The sequence below is a fragment of the Aulonocara sp. 'chitande type north' Nkhata Bay genome, linkage group LG17 (assembly GCF_057382095.1).
Source record: "Aulonocara sp. 'chitande type north' Nkhata Bay isolate Kocher_YH1m ecotype deep benthic linkage group LG17, A_spYH_male_GT1.1, whole genome shotgun sequence".
Taxonomy (NCBI): Eukaryota; Metazoa; Chordata; class Actinopteri; order Cichliformes; family Cichlidae; genus Aulonocara; species Aulonocara sp. 'chitande type north' Nkhata Bay.
This window is the reverse complement of record NC_141360.1, coordinates 20,401,266-20,422,465: the sequence shown is the minus strand read 5'-3', so window position 1 is coordinate 20,422,465 and position 21,200 is coordinate 20,401,266. Positions and strand designations below refer to the sequence as shown.

The following is a 21,200-nucleotide window of genomic DNA, read 5'->3' as shown; positions in this document are numbered from 1 at the left end:
CCTTATTAGTTTCACTTGTCTTCAGTTTAATTCTTTCTGTGTTTTTACATTCCTGCTTCTCTGTTTTAGCCAGATTGTTGCTTTTTGTTTGGACTGTTTTATTTTCATATTGGAAATATTATCCCCGCCTTTTCTTCCACAGTACATGCCATTACAGTGGCTCTATTATACTTTTCCTTATTTTATCTAAAATACGGAAACACTGCAAAGACACACCAGACAGTTTTCGCAAAACTGTGGGAAGTGAAAAATCATCATCAAAGGAGAGACTGCTTGCCATCAAAGTAAAAGTTGCATCCTACATTGAAATCAGCACGTTTCCAAACACGCAAATTGTACTTTGAAGGTGAATGTGTCCATTTTCCATTCTGGTGGTTGTCTCAGAGTTTAGAAAAAAACTGGACATCTTTAGATTTGTGAAGATGTTTTGGGTCCCGTTCAAGAAGCTTCCTCGGTTCTACAGACAAGAAGTTGAAAGTATTTAACCCCTAGTGGGGGTTAACCCCTTTGGAGGTGGTTTTGAAGGTTGTTGGCTCACTATTGATCATATGGTAATATAATCAATAGTGGCCCACAGTATGAAAAAAGCTATGGGTCATTACTATCACTGTGGGTTAAGAGTGAAACCAATATGAAATCTTGCCCTATACCCACATGTGACCTAACCTGAGGTGACGTGTGACTCGGGGGAAGGGAAGGCATCTAGAGTCTGCATTGTGGCTGATAGTTTGTTCCATAAGACACCACTTCTGTTTAATGATGTTCTTCAAAATGGACAACTAACTAACTCACCAGTTTATGGAGAAATATAGATATTTCACTAGCAACCAGTGGTCGCCAGGGAGTCATCCTAACCTTAACTGAGTATCTAGGCCTCTGAGACTGAAGCCTAAAATGTTAAAAGATCAACTTTTGTATTGTGACTTTAAGGTAGAAAAGTTGCCTTAAAAAATTCAAGACCGGTCTCTATGAGTTTCAAGCCACAAGGGTTAAAATGAGTACCCACTATCAATGCCAAAGAGGCAGCACGTTTGATGACACCCAGGTATTTGATTTTCTCAGGGTTCAGGAATGGCGGGTAAAGAATTGGATATGAATTGGTTTGGAGAGGCTTCAAAATGGAAGCAAGTCTTAGTTACAGTAGTGCCTTTTTTTTCCTTGTGTGTCTCAAAGAAATACTGTTTAATTCATGAAGAGAATATTTTTGGTAAATTTCATGTAATTTTTTGCTCATTTCTGCTCCTCTTTATGACTGAGGTATTATTTTGTCCTTAACTTTTCCTTCTCAGAGGAAATAATAATGTCTCCTGTTGTCTGCAAGTGATCCTCTGACGAAGGTCGCTGCAGCTGAAATGCCAGAAGTTTGTGATTTTAAATTTAAATTAAGACCTGAACCGGTCACTCATTCACTGGAGAGAAATGCCTTTTCTGAAAAACAACCCAAGTTTCCCCACCCAAAGGACATTTCTCTACATTTACTCGTTTTTGTTACATCTCAGCTGATCTCTCTCTCGGACTGCTTCTCTCTCATACAGATATATGTAGAGTTATATCTTGAAAAATCCATATATCTATGTTGTGTGGATGAAAGGCTCCTTTGGCACATAGTTAAAATGACTCATGAGTTTAATTTTAACCCGAAATGGGAACCGCACCGATGCCAGCAGTCATTCTGTCACAGCGATCGCCTCCTGTTATTTAAGTGGTGGAATCTCGCTGAGAGTTTATTAATGCAGGAAAACATTCAGCATGTGTTGAAAAGCCGTAATGTGTTGTTGTTGTCATGATTGGTTTACAGACTTGTTGGCTGTGCCCAAACACCCCTACGCCGCCATGGAGAACTGGGGCCTGAGCGTCTTCGTGGAGCAGAAGATCCTGTTGGACGCAGACGTGTCGTCCTCATCCTATCAGATGGAACTCACCATGGTGGTAGTCCACGAGATTTGTCACCAGGTAGGCAACGTACCTGATGGCTCAGACATTATACTACCATTCATACTGCGAAGGATTGTGAATATACTATAGAATATATACTATAATGTCATTTAAGAAAGGTATTATTCAGACTGTAAAATTTCATATGATTGGAGATCATTGATTGTAACTGATTTCTTAACACAGTGTTCATAAATACTTACTAACTAGGATTATGAGTATTGGTTACACAATATAATATTTTGCACAAAATAATCTTTTCAGAAATGTTTACTCTGTCTAGACACATTTTTGTACAAATGGTGCAGAAACAATACATCTGTAAGCCCCACATTTTCCTACTCTTTAGACTACATAATCTATGATAACTGCATAATTTCACCTGCTCATTGTCCTAAAGATCCATCCATCCATCTTCATCCGCTTTGTCCGGGGCCGGGTCGCGGGGGCAGCAGCCTAAGCTAAAGATGTTTCCTAAAAATGTTTGATGTCCTCACCACCTGTTTAATAGCTACTCCTTGAAAAAAAAGATTATTTTCATAAATTTAAACCTTTTTATCTCACTGAAGTGAATTTAGATCAACTAGAAATGATGGATGAGAGCAGATTATTTGGATGCAGAGTATAAGAGAGAGAATATATAAATCCTTTTTAAAATGTATGTATTATTGAGTCTGACAGGAGGCATTTGCTAAAGAGATTGTGATAGCTGGGATCATGTAATTCTGGTTTTAGAAGAATAAGGTTCCCCTGACTATATTAGTCATAAAACTTTACTAAAGTTGAATGAATGCAATAAAAAATCATTTGTATATTTGCAATTGAAATATGGAGGGTTTCACGCTGGCTGACAGAGCCAAGTTAAGGACATGCCCACTCGAATTAAAGATGTTTCATACTCAATATGTGGGCTTCACACTTTTCGCCGAAGATGTAATTAATGCAACCTCATGTGAAAATGGAGCACAAGCACACAAAATGATGGGTTTGATGAAAAAAACAAAACAAAAAATCCCCCAAAACCAAAAAGAAAACAGCAGGTGGTGACAATTTTGTTATAAACTGAGTTCATTCATTCCTTGAACTGTTGGCAGACACAGAACAGAATTTTCTTTCATTTAAATGCATCCACTGTGAGCTTAGTCACATGTCTGTTCATTAGTGTCTCATTCTGCTATAATGTGGTATTTTGTCACATAAGCCATAGATTCAGGCTGACAGAAGCTGACTATGCTGGATTGCTTGTCTTAGTGAAATAAAATTGAACCACTAGACTCAAACTGGTGGCTCGGGTTAACCTGTTAGCACAGAATTATGTAAATCTGATGTGCAAAAGACACTCACAGCTGTTGGAAGTTAAAATAAGTGCAGACTGGTCAGTAATTGGTAGCTTACTTCTGGAAAAACAACATTAAATGTCACCACACCTGTTGAGGACCAGGTGTGTCTGATATGCAAGAAAGGACACAAATAACACTGAAATACTAATAAAACAAATGATTTGAGTATATCTAAGAATTGTCATCACCTGCTGTTCATTTATTATGGTATGAATTATATGTATTGTGCAAATAATTCTTAAAACGTCATTCTTCATTAGACTCGGTTTGTCTTGTTTTGTTGCTTATGAGGATTGCAACCATATATCTCAATTAAGTACACAAAACACTGTAGGTGGACTGATGGTGAAGAGATGAGAAGAAAATATGATTTTTTTTTCTCTTCCCATCTGTTGAGGGAGCTTGTCAATATTCTTACATGAAAAGCCTCATGCAGGGAACAATAACAGATAAGCCATTAAGTCAGAATGGCATGACATGACATCAGCATGAAACAAAGAGTTGGGGTGAAGGTGGGTTGCAAAGTGGCTTACAGATAATTCGACTCAGGAATTATATAGAGATCTTGCTTAAACTGGCTGTTTTCCTTGTTTTCCAGCCCTGAGCATGACGCTACCACCACCATGCTTGCCAGTTGGTGTTCATAGGTTTAAAAGCCTCACCTTTACTCCTCCAAACACAACTTGAAACTGTAGCCATTTGGCTTGTCTAAGTAGGCATTCTAGTTGAGCCTGAAAGGGTGAACTTTGAAGCAGGGGCTTCTTTCTTGGTCAGCAAGAAATGTTTGGATTATGCTTTAATTTTAAAAAATGTATCTAATTTGGTCATCAAAACTAATATCTTGTTTGCATTTTGTAAAATTTCTTTATTAATAAATGAAAGTGTATTTAGTAAATTAGATTTTTGTGAATTTTGGACATTTTATGTCTTGTAGTCTGAAAAGAAGAACTAAAAGCTCTAAAAACAATGTCAATCAATTTACTGAAAATGTGTTTAACATATAAATGCAATATTTACCATTTTTCGTTCGACTTCATGAACATCCAGGTGCATGTTAAAAATGTCTTGTGACTTTCAAAGAACTCTGCATTCTTTGCAAAAGAAAACAGGCTGTTTGTGGGTATCAGACTTGTCATAGTTTATGTGTCTGTGTATTTCTGAAAGCTGCTCAGGATTTAGCTCAGAGGTCTTGTACATTTCTCACCACTCATGCAGGCAGGGCGGCACACCAGCATGAGGGTTTAAATAATGTTCATAAGATACAAATGTTCCTTCAGAGAAAGTGACCCACCTACAGAGGCTAAATTTGTTGATATGTTATCGTGCTGAGACTGAAACAAACCCCTGTGGCTCAGCCCGAACCCATGAGCTGCTGCGATATCACTAGTGGTCTTTTATATTCAACTGCATCAGTCTGACATGAAAAAGGGAAATAAAATTAATAGTGAACATTGACATGAAACACAAGTTAAAAATTAAAAAATAAATTTTCCTCTAACAAATGCAAATGGTCTGGTTATGAACACACCAAATGTGACAGAAGTCAAAATGACTTCAACGGCTACACCAATGAGCTCTGTGTTTGTGTGTGCGTGTTACAAATTTCCCCGGGCAACAACAAAAGCAGAGAGGATGATCCTGTTTTTACAGTATGACATCAAATACGTGACGAGCAGACAAACACGATGAAGCAGAAGGAAATTTAAAGGTTTTAGTCAGAAAAGAGAAAGAGGGAGGGAGTGTGACCAGGCGAACAAGCTTAAACAGCGAAGACAGACGTAGTATGAGACGGAGAGAGAGAGAAAAAAAGTAGAGCGTAGGAGACGGAGAAACAAAGAGGCGCAGAAACAAAGTGACGGAGAGAAAGAATGGAAACGACATCTGTTAAAGAAGAATAAAGGATACGAAAAGATGAACAAAGACAGAAAGAGAACAGAGCTCTGTAAAAAATACCCAAAACATTCAGCCTTATTCTCATTTACCAGTGAGCTTTATACAGACCTACAACATTTGCTTTTTATACACTCAGCACCCAGGAAGTGTTCTTTTCAAAATCTCCAGTTTAAACTAGGAACATATTCAACATTTATATTAATCCGGGTAACCATATAAAGCTAGATGGAGACTTAAAGAATTAGCATTAGCAGACACTGATGAGATTTCACCTGTAAGATAATGACAGCAAAAACTAAAAATTACGCACAGTACAGTGTTGCAGAGTTTTATGTACATTGCAGAGGTGTTTCTTCAAAAGAGAAGAGTGAAAAAATATATGCAAGTGTTTTATGTTTTGTCTATCTATCCATCAATAATATGCTTATGTGATTCAGGGTGGCGGGGTGTGGGCGCCGGAGCTTATCCCAGCTGCTGAAGGGCAAAAGGTGGTGTGCACCAGGTCACCAGTCTATCACACTATGGGCAACTTTGTGTTACCGGTTTATAGCAGTGGTCATCTTGAGGCTGTTATGCATTGCAAAGATCCTCCAACATTACTGAAAGAAAACCAACAATCAAACATTGTTATTCAGTCATAAGAATCAGAATTATGGAATAGGGACAACTCATTATCAGTCAGAATTTTAGGCCAATTTAAGAGGCGTCAGCTATACTTTTTTTGTGTAGTATTCCAGCAAATGAAGTCACATGAACTTAACATAGTATATCCAATGAATGAGCTCTTCTCTACATTAAAGTAGTTCAACTTCAACAGATTGAGTTTATGAACCTGAAATGATAAAAGTATTAAAACTTAACTATGATTAGCCAGGGGTTGGCTTCATCAGGTGGGGACCTCCAGCCTCCAGGGTCTTGTTTATGAATGACTGAAGAAGGGACCATGAGATTGGAGCATCTTTTATGACAGAGCATAGGGTAAAGCGAAGTTGGTGACTTAGCACTTACACCCCCGGAGAGCAGTCATTTCGGGGTAGTACCTTAGACCCCCGCGGAGTCATCATTTTGCGTTTCTACCTTTAAAAGCCGGAGAGCAGTCAAATGCTGGAAGTGGAAGCTAAATTGGCTAGTCATTCATATGTATATTGGGTCGTTACCTAGGAATTCTGGAGGGAGGGGATTGGGGGAGAAATCAACACACATGAGTCTAGGTCCTTTGTTGCTGACATTTATTGATAAAAACAGTAGTTTCATTTCATGTTATTTCCTTTTTCATTTCAAGCAAGGAAGTGGATGTAGTTAGTAAGTAAGATATTTCAGACATTATTCTGACACAGAGGAGGAGATACTGGAATTATAATTAGTATCTATGCATGCATTTGTGATTTTGTTTGACCTTCCCATTGCTCACAATTTGAATTTGTTCACACTGCAGATGAGTGTCTCAGTCCCCAAACAAGCTCTCTTTTTCGGTGGAGAAGCAGTCTCCTCATCCGCAGTGAGTGTGGAGAAATCAACACACATGAGTCTAGGTCCTTTGTTGCTGACATTTATTGATAAAAACAGTAGTTTCATTTCATGTTATTTCCTTTTTCATTTCAAGCAAGGAAGTGGATGTAGTTAGTAAGTAAGATATTTCAGACATTATTCTGACACAGAGGAGGAGATACTGGAATTATAATTAGTATCTATGCATGCATTTGTGATTTTGTTTGACCTTCCCATTGCTTACAGTACAAAAAACCAACCATTTGTACACATATGTACTAATAATAATAAAAAGTGAGTGCAACACTGCAACCCGTCACCCCGTCGTTCAGTGGTCGTTGATCAGTGGTCCATTGTGGCACCATTCAGAGCACTGGTACAATAGTACCAGCAAGATATGGGAAGACATTGCAAATGTACTTGGATTTTAGGTTGCAAGCCACCCAAAACTTGATCCCAAACTTGTCAGGTTTACTTGCAAACACTTGGAGTGTTTCAGTATGCCATCTTAGGGAGAACTCAACACACATGTAGGTCCTTTGTTGCTGACATTTATTGATGAAAATAGAAAAAAAACCAACCGTTTGTACACATGTTTACAAATAATAACAAAAATTGAGTGAGTACATTACAACATTTTCAGCAATCACTCACAATCCTGGCACTGCCACGGTATCTGTCGCCTGCATTTACCACATGTGTACCTGTAGCAGTGAACACATCGCACAGTGGCCTGATTTTTTTTGCATCTGTGTTTGACCTGACACGTGGCCCTTTTTCCAGGGCTCGGTGTGGAGGGTTGTGTCCGAAGCAACTGTTCTTTTCTTTCCTTCTTCGCAGCTACATGAGAGTGAGCCAATTCGGTTGCAAGGGCTACCAGGAAGTCCACCCGTCTTTCCTTCGTCCCGGTGCATTCTTGATACAGCACATGTGCATTCAGTGCTGCCATGTCAATCATGTTATAAAACACGGCAACTGGCCAGCGCCGTGTTCCTTTGCGGACAGTGTACTCCCGAACCATCTGGTCCATCACATCCACGCCACACTTTGTCTTGTTGTAAAGGGTGACAGTGTTTGGCTTCCTTTTGGTAGTGTTTTCGGTCTGAACCACGCTGTGCATGCTGCTAAGAATATATACTGTCTTCTTCCGTTTGGCCGCATACGCCGTCAGCGTGGCAGCAGAGGTTGAAAACACCTAAGAAATAAGATAAATTGTTAATTCCATAGCCCTTTTACACACAATGAAACACATAAACATAGAACCACAAAAGACCTGCAACATACCTGAGTGGTGAATTCATTGCGATCTGTCTGTCTAGTGGATTGAGGAATTTCCCTGCGAATCTTGTTGACTGTGCCGAGGATGGTGGTTTTCCGTCTAAGAAGTTTTTGCGCAAGTGAAAGCGATGTGAAAAAATTGTCAGTGGTAACATTTCTGCCCTTGTCCAGGAATGGTTCCATCAGCCTCATAACTACATTTTCGGAAAGTCTCTCCCCAGTGGGACGATTGGGGTCCTTGCCAAGATATGGGAAGACATTGCAAATGTACTTGGATTTTAGGTCGCAAGCCACCCAAAACTTGATCCCAAACTTGTCCGGTTTACTGGCAATATACTGCAGGAAACTGCACCGAGTTTTTGATGGGAAAAGCTGTTCATTGATGGTGATATGTAGACCAGGGTTGTAGCACGTGATGCAGTTGGTGACAAATGATCCCCACACACTGGAAATTGCTGCGAACTTATCAGTCTTTGCTCGATCACAGCGGGTGGACTTGTCATCAAAGCGTAGGTGTTGCATGATGTCTTGGAAGCGGTTTCGTGCCATAGTTCCAATTATCTGTGGGTTTCCCAGGTTTGCTGACCAGCAGTCATTTACAGATGGAACCCTGTAAACCCCCCGCAAGATGACAATAGCAATAAATGCCATTAGTTCAGGGAGGTCCATGAACCAACAAACATGCTCCGTTTGCTGTGCATGTTGAATAGTCCATTCTTGAATGCTACGAAGCATGTCAAGAGTGATGAAACACAGGAAGCTCTGAAGGCGACTCAAGATACTTCTCCTGGCCTTAGCCGTTGGCTCTCCATCTGCAGCGTACGGTTCTATAGGGGTGAAAGGGAGACGGGTCCCCACATGTTCTTCACGCCACACTGTGCCATCTTTCGCTGTCTCAGTCCCCAAACAAGCTCTCTTTTTCGGTGGAGAAGCAGTCTCCTCATCTGCAGTGTGAACAAATTCAAATTGTGAGCAATGGGAAGGTCAAACAAAATCACAAATGCATGCATAGATACTAATTATAATTCCAGTATCTCCTCCTCTGTGTCAGAATAATGTCTGAAATATCTTACTTACTAACTACATCCACTTCCTTGCTTGAAATGAAAAAGGAAATAACATGAAATGAAACTAACCGGAAGACTGATCAGACAGCTCTGAGTCCGAATCCGGCTGAACTTCTAGGTCTTCTCCATCCGAGTCACAAGGGTCGACTTCCGCCAGGATCATTTCCAACGCCTGCTGGGTGGTGAGTCTTCTCTGCATTTTCTTTCCTTGGAGAGGAGGTCCGTACACCACAGGATTCTTCAGGGCAATGAAGGGTTAGGCTAAGTGCAGTGAGATTGTATCATATATATACCCTTGATCACAATTGATCAGTGGGGTCAGGTCACACTGATCAGCGGGGTCACACCCCCGTCGTTCAGTGGTCGTTGATCAGTGGTGCCACAATGGACCACAGAACGACGGGGTGACGGGTTTCCTGCAGTATATTGCAAGTAAACCTGACAAGTTTGGGATCAAGTTTTGGGTGGCTTGCAACCTAAAATCCAAGTACATTTGCAATGTCTTCCCATATCTTGCTGGTACTATTGTACCAGTGCTCTGAATGGTGCCACAATGGACCACTGATCAACGACGGGGGTGTGACCACATAACAATGCAACCCGTCACCCCGTCGTTCAGTGGTCGTTGATCAGTGGTGCCACAATGGACCACAGAACGACGGGGTGACGGGTTTCCTGCAGTATATTGCAAGTAAACCTGACAAGTTTGGGATCAAGTTTTGGGTGGCTTGCAACCTAAAATCCAAGTACATTTGCAATGTCTTCCCATATCTTGCTGGTACTATTGTACCAGTGCTCTGAATGGTGCCACAATGGACCACTGATCAACGACCACTGAACGACGGGGTGATGGGTTGCAGTGTTGCACTCACTTTTTATTATTATTAGTACATATGTGTACAAATGGTTGGTTTTTTGTACTGTAAGCAATGGGAAGGTCAAACAAAATCACAAATGCATGCATAGATACTAATTATAATTCCAGTATCTCCTCCTCTGTGTCAGAATAATGTCTGAAATATCTTACTTACTAACTACATCCACTTCCTTGCTTGAAATGAAAAAGGAAATAACATGAAATGAAACTACTGTTTTTATCAATAAATGTCAGCAACAAAGGACCTAGACTCATGTGTGTTGATTTCTCCACACTCACTGTGGATGAGGAGACTGCTTCTCCACCGAAAAAGAGAGCTTGTTTGGGGACTGAGACACTCATCTGCAGTGTGAACAAATTCAAATTGTGAGCAATGGGAAGGTCAAACAAAATCACAAATGCATGCATAGATACTAATTATAATTCCAGTATCTCCTCCTCTGTGTCAGAATAATGTCTGAAATATCTTACTTACTAACTACATCCACTTCCTTGCTTGAAATGAAAAAGGAAATAACATGAAATGAAACTACTGTTTTTATCAATAAATGTCAGCAACAAAGGACCTAGACTCATGTGTGTTGATTTCTCCCCCAATCCCCTCCCTCCAGAATTCCTAGGTAACGACCCAATATACATATGAATGACTAGCCAATTTAGCTTCCACTTCCAGCATTTGACTGCTCTCCGGCTTTTAAAGGTAGAAACGCAAAATGATGACTCCGCGGGGGTCTCAGGTAGAAGCCTTCTTGACTTGACTGCTCTCCGGCTTTTAAAGGTAGAACGGTAGAAGCTGGGAATTCCAGTGTTAGTCTACAATCTCCTTTACTACCCTCACCTATGGTCACAAGCTCTGTGTAGTGACCAAAACAATAAGATTCTAGATATACGTTTCCTTCAAAGGGTGGCTGGGCTCTCTGGGGTGAGGAGTTCAGTCATTTGGAAGAGTCTCCGAGTAAAGCCACCTCTTTCCAAAGGAGGCAGTTCAGGTGGTCTGGGCGTCTGACTAGGATACCTCACAGATGCCTCTGATTGTGGTGTTTTGGGCATGTCTTACCAGAAGGAGGCCCTAGGACAGACCCAGGATTCACTGACAAGATTATAACTCTCAGCTGGTTTGGGAATGACTCTGTGTTCCCCTGGATGAGGTGGAAGAGGCGGCTGGGGTGAGGGAAGCCTGGGATTCTCAGCTTCTCCTTCTGGTTTTGTGTGCAGCACCAGCTGTGGGACTTCAGTGTGTGTGTCTCCTAGGTCCCAGCACACTACAGAATAACAGAAGTTCATTAGTAAATGCAAAGATGGTGTGCCAATCACCTGGCACTGCTAGAAGTAAAAAAAAAAAAAATAGTCCCATGATTCTTTGTGTTTGTAATTTCAGAACTGTTCCTTACTTAAACATGCCACATGGAAATGATGAATTCAAACAAGGATGAACAGCTATAGTGTAAACAACTCAATATAAGTACACCAAAACAATGTAACACAGTTAAATGAAATAACATTGCTGTATTTACAGTGCGAGGCTGAGTATGAATTTCACTGAGGAGCAGAGAACAGCTTGTTATCTTCCAATGATCACAATAAAAAAAAATTGGAGGCTTCTAATCCTTGAAGTTCTCATTTTTAATTAAGATCTTCTTGATGCTGTTGAGCTTTATACATCTAAAAGAGCTGAGCTGTAACTATATGCTGTAGTCTTAAGATTTAATGTAAAGTACGTGTTTATTCGTTTTTGTGAACATGACCTGAAGTAATCCATGAACTATATCTACCTCCAGTACACTGGATGAATAATATTTCATGGGTAATTAAATGCCTGAAATTGATGTCCTCTTTATTGGAGTGGCAGCAGAAGTATTAGAATATCTCAAAACCATAAAATTTGGATGAAGTGTGTCCAAACTGAACTGTTCATGTAATATGGGGTGATTTTGATGATGAAAATAAAAGGCTCTGCTATAAATATTGTGGTGCCTCTGCCTGATGGAGAAACGGCTTGCTTCTATTTAATTTCCTTCAGGATATGGCCTCATACCGACATTTCTCTGTGCTCAGTCTTGATGAACGCTGCCTTCAGGCTGCTGCTGGTGTGAAGCAAAGAAACAGAATGAATAACAATGTTAAGCCATAATATGTGATGTGTACAGTATATTAAGTCATAAATATTATTGGACATGTCATAAAAAAATGTAGTACTGATGTTTTTTTTTTTCTTTTGTTTTGGTATTTTTTCACTTTTTTGTCTTTTTTGTGCATCTTTCTTCATCTGGTTTGTTAGTTTAGAGGAGCAAGTGAGAAGAAAGGAAAGTGATAAAGTAGTGTTTTGTCTGCAGCTTTGCACTCCATTTCATCCTGAAGCCATTTATCTCTCTCAAACGCATGCAAATATACAGAGAGGCTTACAAAAGAAGACAGAAAGTTGTCTGAAGCTTTCAATAATCAGCTGGTTGAGTCAGAAAGAGTTTAATTGGAAAATAGACTTTTAGTGGAAGGTTTAGCTGTTATTGACCTGTTATGTGCAAAGAATAAACGTCTAATTCTAATCATAGTGCATACTTTGCCTTTTTAAAAGAAAATAATTATCTTTCCAGACTGTACCGGAGTATGAGAAGGTACATATCATTACAAAGAGTGAAGTATTTCTGGAATTATGCTGGAAATAAACACTTTGTCCTTTTTGTTCCCCACCTAAAGCTCACAATAAAACACCACCATGAAACTTTAGCATGCCTGTCCATGAACTCTGTCTACACAGTCAGGAAGTGACTGCCCAAACTTGGACAAGACAGGAGCATATAAGGCCCCTCAAATTTATTTTTTAATCTATATTATTAAATCATCATGTTGCCTAGCAATCACCTGCCAACGGGTGGACCGATAGATTCCAGGGAAAGTGAATGTGTGTGATGTGTAGTGCGTGACAGTGACGCTACATGTATGTGTACAGCTTTCGTCCTGTTAAAAGGAAGTTTTTCCTTTCCACTGTTGACAAGTGCTTGCTCATAGGGGGTCATCTGATTGTTTCATCTGTATTATTGTAGGATCTTTATCTTATCTTTATCTTTGGAGTAGGTGTAGAGAGGGTCATCTACTAATCAGAAGGTTCAATTCCTGACTGCTCCATCAAAATGGCAAATATCTTTACGCAAGATACTAGCCCCTAGTTGCTCTTCAATGTTTCCATGTATGAATGTGTGTGAATGTTAAATAGAAAGCGCTTCGACATGGCTGTATGAATGGATGTGAATGGGTGAATGAGCTATGTTGTATAAACATGTCATGCTCGCTTGACTCAGTCACACCTAGGTCAGCAGAACTTTACACACCAGGCTGCTATACTAGCTAAGTTAACCCCAAGTGGGGGACCAAGTGTATGGCCACTGTATTTTTCTCAGCATGAACAAAGTTTTAAAGATGGTGTTATTTAAAAAGTCAGGTGATCACCAAAGTTATTGTCCATATCTTCATAAAAAGTTTAATTTCAATCTATCCAGGTGCGTTCAAGGCATTTCAATCAAAACTACTTAATCCCACACAGAGTTTTAGAAGCAGTCAGTAATCAAAGTCAGGTTGATGTATTCACTGGAAAACATGATTGTTGGTACTGTTGTGGCTGAGCTACTTTCTAATATTGCAGGTCTTTATCTTACAGTACAAAGTGTTTTGAGATAACTGTTGTGAACTGTTCCCATATAAATAAAAATTATGTTGCATGAAATGCAGGAAAATGATGAAGGTAACTGATATGCTGACCTAGTGTTGCATTATAGTTGCCACAGTGACAGGAAAGGTGAAAAGCTTTGAGGAATTTTAAAGCTTTTTTGTAACTTTCAGATATAACTCCAATCAGATGTTGGGGACAGATAGTCTAGTCTATTATTTGTAGCTTATGCCACACAATCCTTATAATTTCTTATAACTTTGCCTATAGAACAGTCTCTCTGTGAGTGCCAGCAGTACATTTTGTCATACGTCCACCGCCTGTTCTGTTTTGTTTTGGAAGTGAAGCAAAAAAATATTTGAATCATCTTTCAAACCTCTATTAAATAGGGTCTGCATCTATTTTTTTTTAAATATGTTACATAAGAGAAACAGTGTAAGCTCTCAATCTGAACAGGGCCTAAGTCATTGCCCTCACATGTATAGGAGTACAAGTTTGTGTGTCTGCGGGAGTGTGTGTTTGAGGATGTATTGTACCCATCTGTCAGATTAGCCTCCTCTGCTGCTGTCATGTTTTTATGTCGACCTCTATCAGCCACAATAGAAGGATTTGAGGACTTAAAGAGGGAAATTTAATAAAATATGCATCATATTTTAGTCGAAATCTGATAAATGTGTTTAATTTCAGATTTGTGTGGGTTTTTGTTTTTGTTACATCTACACTCAGCTGACTTTCTTGTCAAACTGCTCTGTGGCTCTGTAGCGCTGTACTGCATGGTTTCTCTGCACATTCGTGATCATTTTTTACATGGAACAGATGATGAAAATTGTGTTGGTGGTCTTGATGTCTTGTTAGATATGTGCTGTTGCTGCTGACATGTTCAGAGTGCGCATGCTGCATGCTGCTGTTGTTCTCAGGTGAACAGATGGACCACATGTGGTTGTTTTCCCCTTTCAGCTGAGGGGATGACAGATGGAATCAAACAGAAAATAATTCCAGACACTGAGAAGAATACAGCTCATCTTTAACGGTGCAGAGGTAGTAGTCTAAACTGAGATGTCCAGAACAAAAGCATATTTAAAGTGTCAAAGGCCTCCCCAGACAACATGGCAATTTCTATGGTTACATGCTCTCTCCTAGTCTACTGTCTGGGGAAACTCCTACAAAACCTTTAAGTATCCTCCACAGAGTTAAAAGCTGCACATACTTTGCTGTCTTTTGATTTTTTTTAAAGAATATTTAAAGTGTCAAAGTCTTTCAACGAGTGATTTTGAGAAAAGAAAAAGAAAAAATGGGATTTCTAGAATATTTTTCCCTATATGAAGCAACTAGTGTATGGTTTGCCAAGCCATAACAATGCTGTTTTAATCCATTTCCATGGATTTTCACATAACAATAATCTTAATATATTAAATCTAGATGTATTTTGAGTCTTCATTAGCACCCTGTGGGGAGTCTTCCTCTTGTCCAATCATTCAGATAATCCTGGTATTGAGCACAACATCAGACTCAAGGGTTTAAATACACAGATTATTTGAGGCAATATTGTCTTTTTGTACATAGTCTACAATGTAAACGATCTATTGTACCAATTGCTGAGTTAATGAGTATCAATAATGTGTACTGGTTATTGTAGAACACAATCCGGACCCAGACCCGTGACAGTACCCCCCCCTCAAAGGGCTGGCTCCCGACAGCCCCAAACAGCCCGAAACACAAAGAGTCCGAGCACGAGAGTCCAGAACCAAAACGCGACTGTTCACTAGTCCATAACACAGTCAGGGGGCCGACCATACACACAGCAACGGCGGCGACGGGCAAACAGTTCTGGGGACTGACCGTGCACACGGCAACGGCGGCGACGGGCAAACAGTTCAGGAGGCCGACCGTGCACACGGCAACGGCGGCGACGGGCAAACAGTTCAGGAGGCCGACCCCTTGGAAGGTAGTGGCGACGAACTCCTTCCGGAGGCCGTCCCCGAAGGCCATGATGCCATCTTAGAGGCCCGGAAAACGGCCGGCAGAGGCGAGGCGCAACGGGTCAAGCTGGCACCGATGGCGGCGTGGCAACCACAGGACCAGACGAGGAAGGACCAGACGAGGCAGGACCAGACGAGGCAGGACCAGACGAGGCAGGACCAGACGAGGGCGGGGCTGAGGCTGGACCAGACGAGGGCGGAGCTGAGGCTGGACCGGACGAGGGCGGAGCTGAAGCTGGACCAGACGAGGGCGGAGCTGAAGCTGGACCAGACGTGGATGAAGACACGGAGGCTGGCCCAGACGAAGGCGGAGCGGAAGCTGGACCAGACGAAGGCGGAGCGGAAGCTAGACCAGACGAAGTCGGAGCGGAAGCTGGACAAGGCGCAGATGAAGACACGGAGGCTGGACCAGGCGAAGATGATGAAGACACGGAGGCTGGACCAGGCGAAGATGATGATGACGGCAGCGGGACGGCTGCGGAACCTGACGGCAGCGGGACGGCTGCGGAACCTGACGGCAGCGGGACGGCTGCAGAACCTGACGGCGGTGATGCTGCAGGAGGTGATGTGGAGATGTGCTGGCTGGGTCCTCCAGGACCACCAGCAGATGTGAGGATGTGCTGGCTGGGTCCTCCAGGACCCTCAGCTAACGAGGCGTGGTGCTGGGTGGGCTCCTCGGACCCTCCAGCAGACGTGGCATGAGGCTGGACGGGCTCCTCGGGCCCTCCAGCAGACGTGGCATGAGGCTGGACGGGCTCCTCGGGCCCTCCAGCAGACGTGGCTTGAGGCTGGACGGGCTCCTCGGGCCCTCCAGCAGACGTGGCTTGAGGCTGGACGGGCTCCTCGGGCCCTCCAGCAGACGTGGCTTGAGGCTGGACGGGCTCCTCGGGCCCTCCAGCAGACGTGGCTTGAGGCTGGACGGGCTCCTCGGGCCCTCCAGCAGACGTGGCTTGAGGCTGGACGGGCTCCACGGGCCTTCCAGCAGCCGACACTTGAGGCTGGCTGGGTTCTCCTAAACCCCCAGCAGACGACACTTGAGGCTGGCCGGGCTCCTCGGGCCCTCCAGCCGACGAGGCAGGACGCTGGCTGGGTTCACCTGAACCCCCAGCTAACATGACTTGAGACTGGACGGGCTCCTCAGGCCCTCCAGTGGAACCAGTCTCTGAAGCAGCAGGTACGGAGACCTCTGCCAGTGTGGACACTGGCTGGGACTGAGCAGCACCGTGGCTAGACTCAGGCAGCAACAGTGGGATACAGTCCTCAGAGGGCTGAAAGTGTTCCCCAATACACTCAGAAGAGGACTGAGGCGGACGGGTGAACTCACTTGAACTCTCAGGGGGTGCTGAGAGCCGAGACTGTTCTGGTGAGTTCTCCGGTGAGGCTGCTGGTGCTGGCGTCTTGACCTCTAGGGGTCCAGAGTTGGCTGGTGACTGACACCCAGCCTCTGGGGAGGCCCTAGAGGGAGCAACTGTCTCTGAGATGGCCAGCTTAAATGAACCAGCAAAAGTTTGTGTGGAGTGTGTTCCCTGCTTGTAATGAGGCTGTGAGGATAAAGGCTGGGTAAATGAGTGGACAGGCTGCTGAACTGGTGGCAACTGAACTACAGGTAGCGAAGTAGTAACAGGTGGTGGAGTGGCTGGCTGAACTGATAATAAGGCTGATGAATCTCTTGCCAACTGAGCTATTGACTGGGCTATGGACTGTAACATGGTGTCTACTGGGTCTGACTGTGACTGTAATGGAGGTGATGATTGACAACTGACTGAGTTAGCGACTGCTGGGCACCTAACCGAGCTACCGGCTGAGCAGCTGACTCAACGAACACAGCCCCGGTATAAACAGTCATATGAACTGGTGAAACAGACGGAGCGTCTCTTCCACTCACCACAGCCGGCAGTTCCGAAGTCCTAATCTCCGGCTGTGGGGCGACGCGCCGACGGCTCGATCGTCGCTTCCTCCCGGGCAAAACCTCCGGCGGGCCGGGCAAAACCTCCGGCGTCCGGCTGGGTTGGGAAGCGGTAGCGGCTGGTGGGTGTAGGTGAAGTTCGTGAAGGATGAAGTCTTGCACGAGTGGGTGTAGTGAGTCCAATAGCCAGGGATAATCCGTGAGCAGCTGTTGCAGTCTGGCTTCCAGAACGTGGAGGAATGCTTCTCCCTCATGCTCTAGCCACAGGTTGATTATTTTTGAAGCGGAGTTCGTGATGAGGTCCCGAAGCTCCGTGGGTGGGGTGAATGCCGCTGGATCCATATCTGGCTGGTCCGTACTGTCACGGCGAGTGAGGTGAGCCGTGTGGAGGAAATGAAGGAGGATCCAAATGCAGGCAGTCGTGAAGGTGTAAAGGTGGTTTATTGAACATGAAAGTAAATACAAACGGCAAATGGAGCTAGAACTAAACTATACTGGGATCAACTAAACTACAGAGCACAAACCTTAACGAGAACGACCAGAAGAGACTAACGGCGGACAGCAGGAAGAACAAACGGGTGAGACATGGTAGAAACGTAGATGAGGCAGGGTGGAATACACAGACGGACCAGCAACTACAATAACGGAGGACATGACTTAAATACACCCAGAGAAACACAGGGGAATTACACACAGGTGGTGGACACAGCTGGGAATGATCAACAAGACGAGACAGAGGTAAAACTGAACACACTCACATGAGACCCAGACCTTCACAATAAAACAGGAAATGAGAACACCACACCAAGACGCAGACCTGACACTGAGAGACAGACAGAATGACACATGGAACCTGAACTAAACTAAACGTGAGATACAACCGGGAACAAATCCTTAAACATGAAACTTAAATAATAAACATCATAATCATCATCATAAACACAACAAGAGAACAAGAAAACAATCCCTGATGCAAACTAAAACCAAAACATAATAACCTCAAACATGGAATAACAAAAACATGAAACTCCACATACTGGATCCAACGGACCCAGACCCGTGACACAATCAAAGTTGTTCAGGAACCAAATGGATAACATGCCCAAATGTTTGTGTTCAGGTGACATAAAGATTGATATATTGCTCCGCTGTTTCAGCAAAAATTGAAAGTACTAGTTGTTTCAATGCATGTCAAATTACAGATGAGCCCTCAAGAGGCCCAAGGAATCGTGACTCTTATCAGGAGGACAGGGAAAAGTTGCATGAAGTTGCATTACAGAGCCACAAATTTAATGTTCATCCAGTGTTTGCTAATAAAAGTCAGTGTCAGTGCCCTCTTAAAGAGAGGCGTTTTCCCGAAGTAAATATAGACAGAGCTTCACCAGTCTGCAAAAGAAAAAACCTGCAAACTTTGAAATAATTTTGACAAAAAAATGTTAGAAAATCTCATCATCTATAGTACACGATATCATCAAAGTACTCCAAGATTTTGGAGAAATCTCTGTGCGCAAGGAACAAAGTTGAAAATCAATATTTTCAAAATCAGGCATCATTCTTTCATAGAAATGATAACAACCTCAGACACCACAGTGTGAGAACACAAACGACTGCCGTCAACAAATGCAGATTACAGCTTGATCATGCAAAAAAGAAGCCATATGTGAGCATGATTCAGAAATAACGTCTTCTCTGGGATACAAAGTGGAAAACTGTTCTGAGGTTAGCTAAATTGAAATTTTCAATTCTTTTTGGAAAACATGGACATCAGGGCCAGACTAAAGAAGAGAGGGACCACCATTTGACCAGCGTAGCAAAGACTCATTATGGCTGGGTATATGGTTAGCATTATGTTGACAAAAAAGTCAGTTACATCTTTTATGTTTGAAAATGTGACTGTTTAGCTTGTGGCTACTATATGTAATGGCCTTTAATAAGACCTGGAATGTTTTAAACCAGTATATTTATGTCTTATCAATGAAAATGAATTTAAAAGTTGTCACAGATGAGTTTCCAATTGATTACATGTTCTCAATGGGCCCTCATCTGTTTCCCTTCAAATCAAACACTTAATCAGTCTCCAGTATGTGACTTTTAGATTTGGTGCAAATACTATCGAATACATTTACACAACAATAAAGAGCCAGGAGATGTTATTCAGACACATGGATCACTACTTGCGGTTACACAAAAAGAGCAATTAGTGCTGAAATAATCAGTAATGAATGAGTGGTTACAGTGTTTGGATCAGAGTTAAACAGAAATGAGTCATGAAGAAAGCGCAGAGTATGAATGATTAACGGATATTATGAATCAATCATTAACTCATGACTCACTAGTATGCTAGCTCTACGATGTTCCCTTGAAGTAGGCTGTATTAGGAGTTATAAGGGACGTCCTCATGAATGATGCATCAACTTTATTTTCTGTTGAATTGCAATTTGCAGGTGTGTACGCAGTAGGAATGGCAGTAAACTGCACGCAGCAGATTGTAACCACCAAATGGTTAAAGTGATTCTCTCAAACAGCCAAACATATGCACATATGCAGGACTGTGTTTGCCAGAGGATGCTCTCAGTTTATTCCTATCAGCTGTCTGTTAATTAAAACAGACAAAGAAAAACACTGGGATGAGATTCAGGAAAACAGATTTACTGTCTCACTCACTCACTGGCTCCGTCTCTCACATAATTCAACCATATGCAGAAGAAAATAACACAATGTGTATTCTGGCGAGGTGACAGCAGAGTCAGTGTTAGATAACACACTCTAAGTGCATGTGTTAACTTCGTAACATCCACCAAGTTATTGGCAACTAGTCTAAAACTGGAATTACAGGTAAGGATCGGTTCTGTCATCCACAGCCCTTTTATTTAACCGCATTGTCGGTATGGAAAAAATAAATGACAACAGAAAAACAGTAAACCTGTCACACTTCATTTGAAGCGCAGCATCTTGTAGTTTCTGAAAACGTGCATATTTTACATAAACCCAACCATAATGCTTCTGCCAGTAAACTTGTCACACTAGATTCACTTTACAGATGAGGACAAAATGCTTCATAAAGATGGCGCTGGAGTGACGGTAGCCTTTCCAAGTAGCTCTGCAACACCGCACCTTTTTTGTTAACTTTAACTTTTTTAGACTAGGCTTTTCAAACTTTTTTTCACCTTCCTCTACTTATACCTCTTAGATATAGCGATACAAGATGGATAATGCACTTTTCAAAACTTCTGGAACCAGCTCCTTCATCTATTCGAGAGCGGAGCTGCTGGCACTAAGAACAAAGGGACAGACCGGCATGCGACACAACATCCCGGCCGAGCTAAAGAGGAGCTACAGAGGCTGCAAAGCTGGAGCGAGGAGAGCGGATCACCGGAGGCGATTCAAACCATCAATCCCGACAGTGATCATGGGCAACGTGAACTCGTTACAGAATAAGATTGACGAACTGTGCGCTCTGAACAACCACAGACTATACCGTGAGTGCAGCTTGTTTATCTTCACGGAGACGTGGCTAACCGAGCTAACGCCGCAGGCTAACGTAGACCTATGCGGTTTCACGTCCGTGAGAGCCGATAGGGACATGCAGGCCAGCGGAAAAAGCAGAGGTGGGGGACTCATTGTCTACGTTAACAACAGATACTGTAACCCTGGACACGTCTCCGGACCTGGAGCTGCTAGCTGTTAGCTTGCGGCCATATTATCTACCTCGGGAGTTCAGTCATGTGATCTGTGTGTGTGTTTACATCCCTCCGAGGGCCGACGCAACAGCTGCC

At 42.6% G+C, this 21,200-nt stretch overlaps 1 protein-coding gene across 2 annotated transcripts in view; it reads left to right on the top strand.

Annotated features, from left to right (window-relative positions):
* Nucleotides 1–21,200, top strand: part of LOC147310011 (thyrotropin-releasing hormone-degrading ectoenzyme-like) — a 287,532-nt gene that overhangs the window by 163,867 nt on the left and 102,465 nt on the right. For both annotated transcript variants that reach the window (XM_086270080.1, XM_086270081.1), the window contains exon 5: nucleotides 1,799–1,953. In XM_086270080.1, the coding sequence (XP_086126206.1) occupies nucleotides 1,799–1,953 (155 nt within the window). The remainder of the gene's footprint in view (nucleotides 1–1,798; nucleotides 1,954–21,200) is intronic.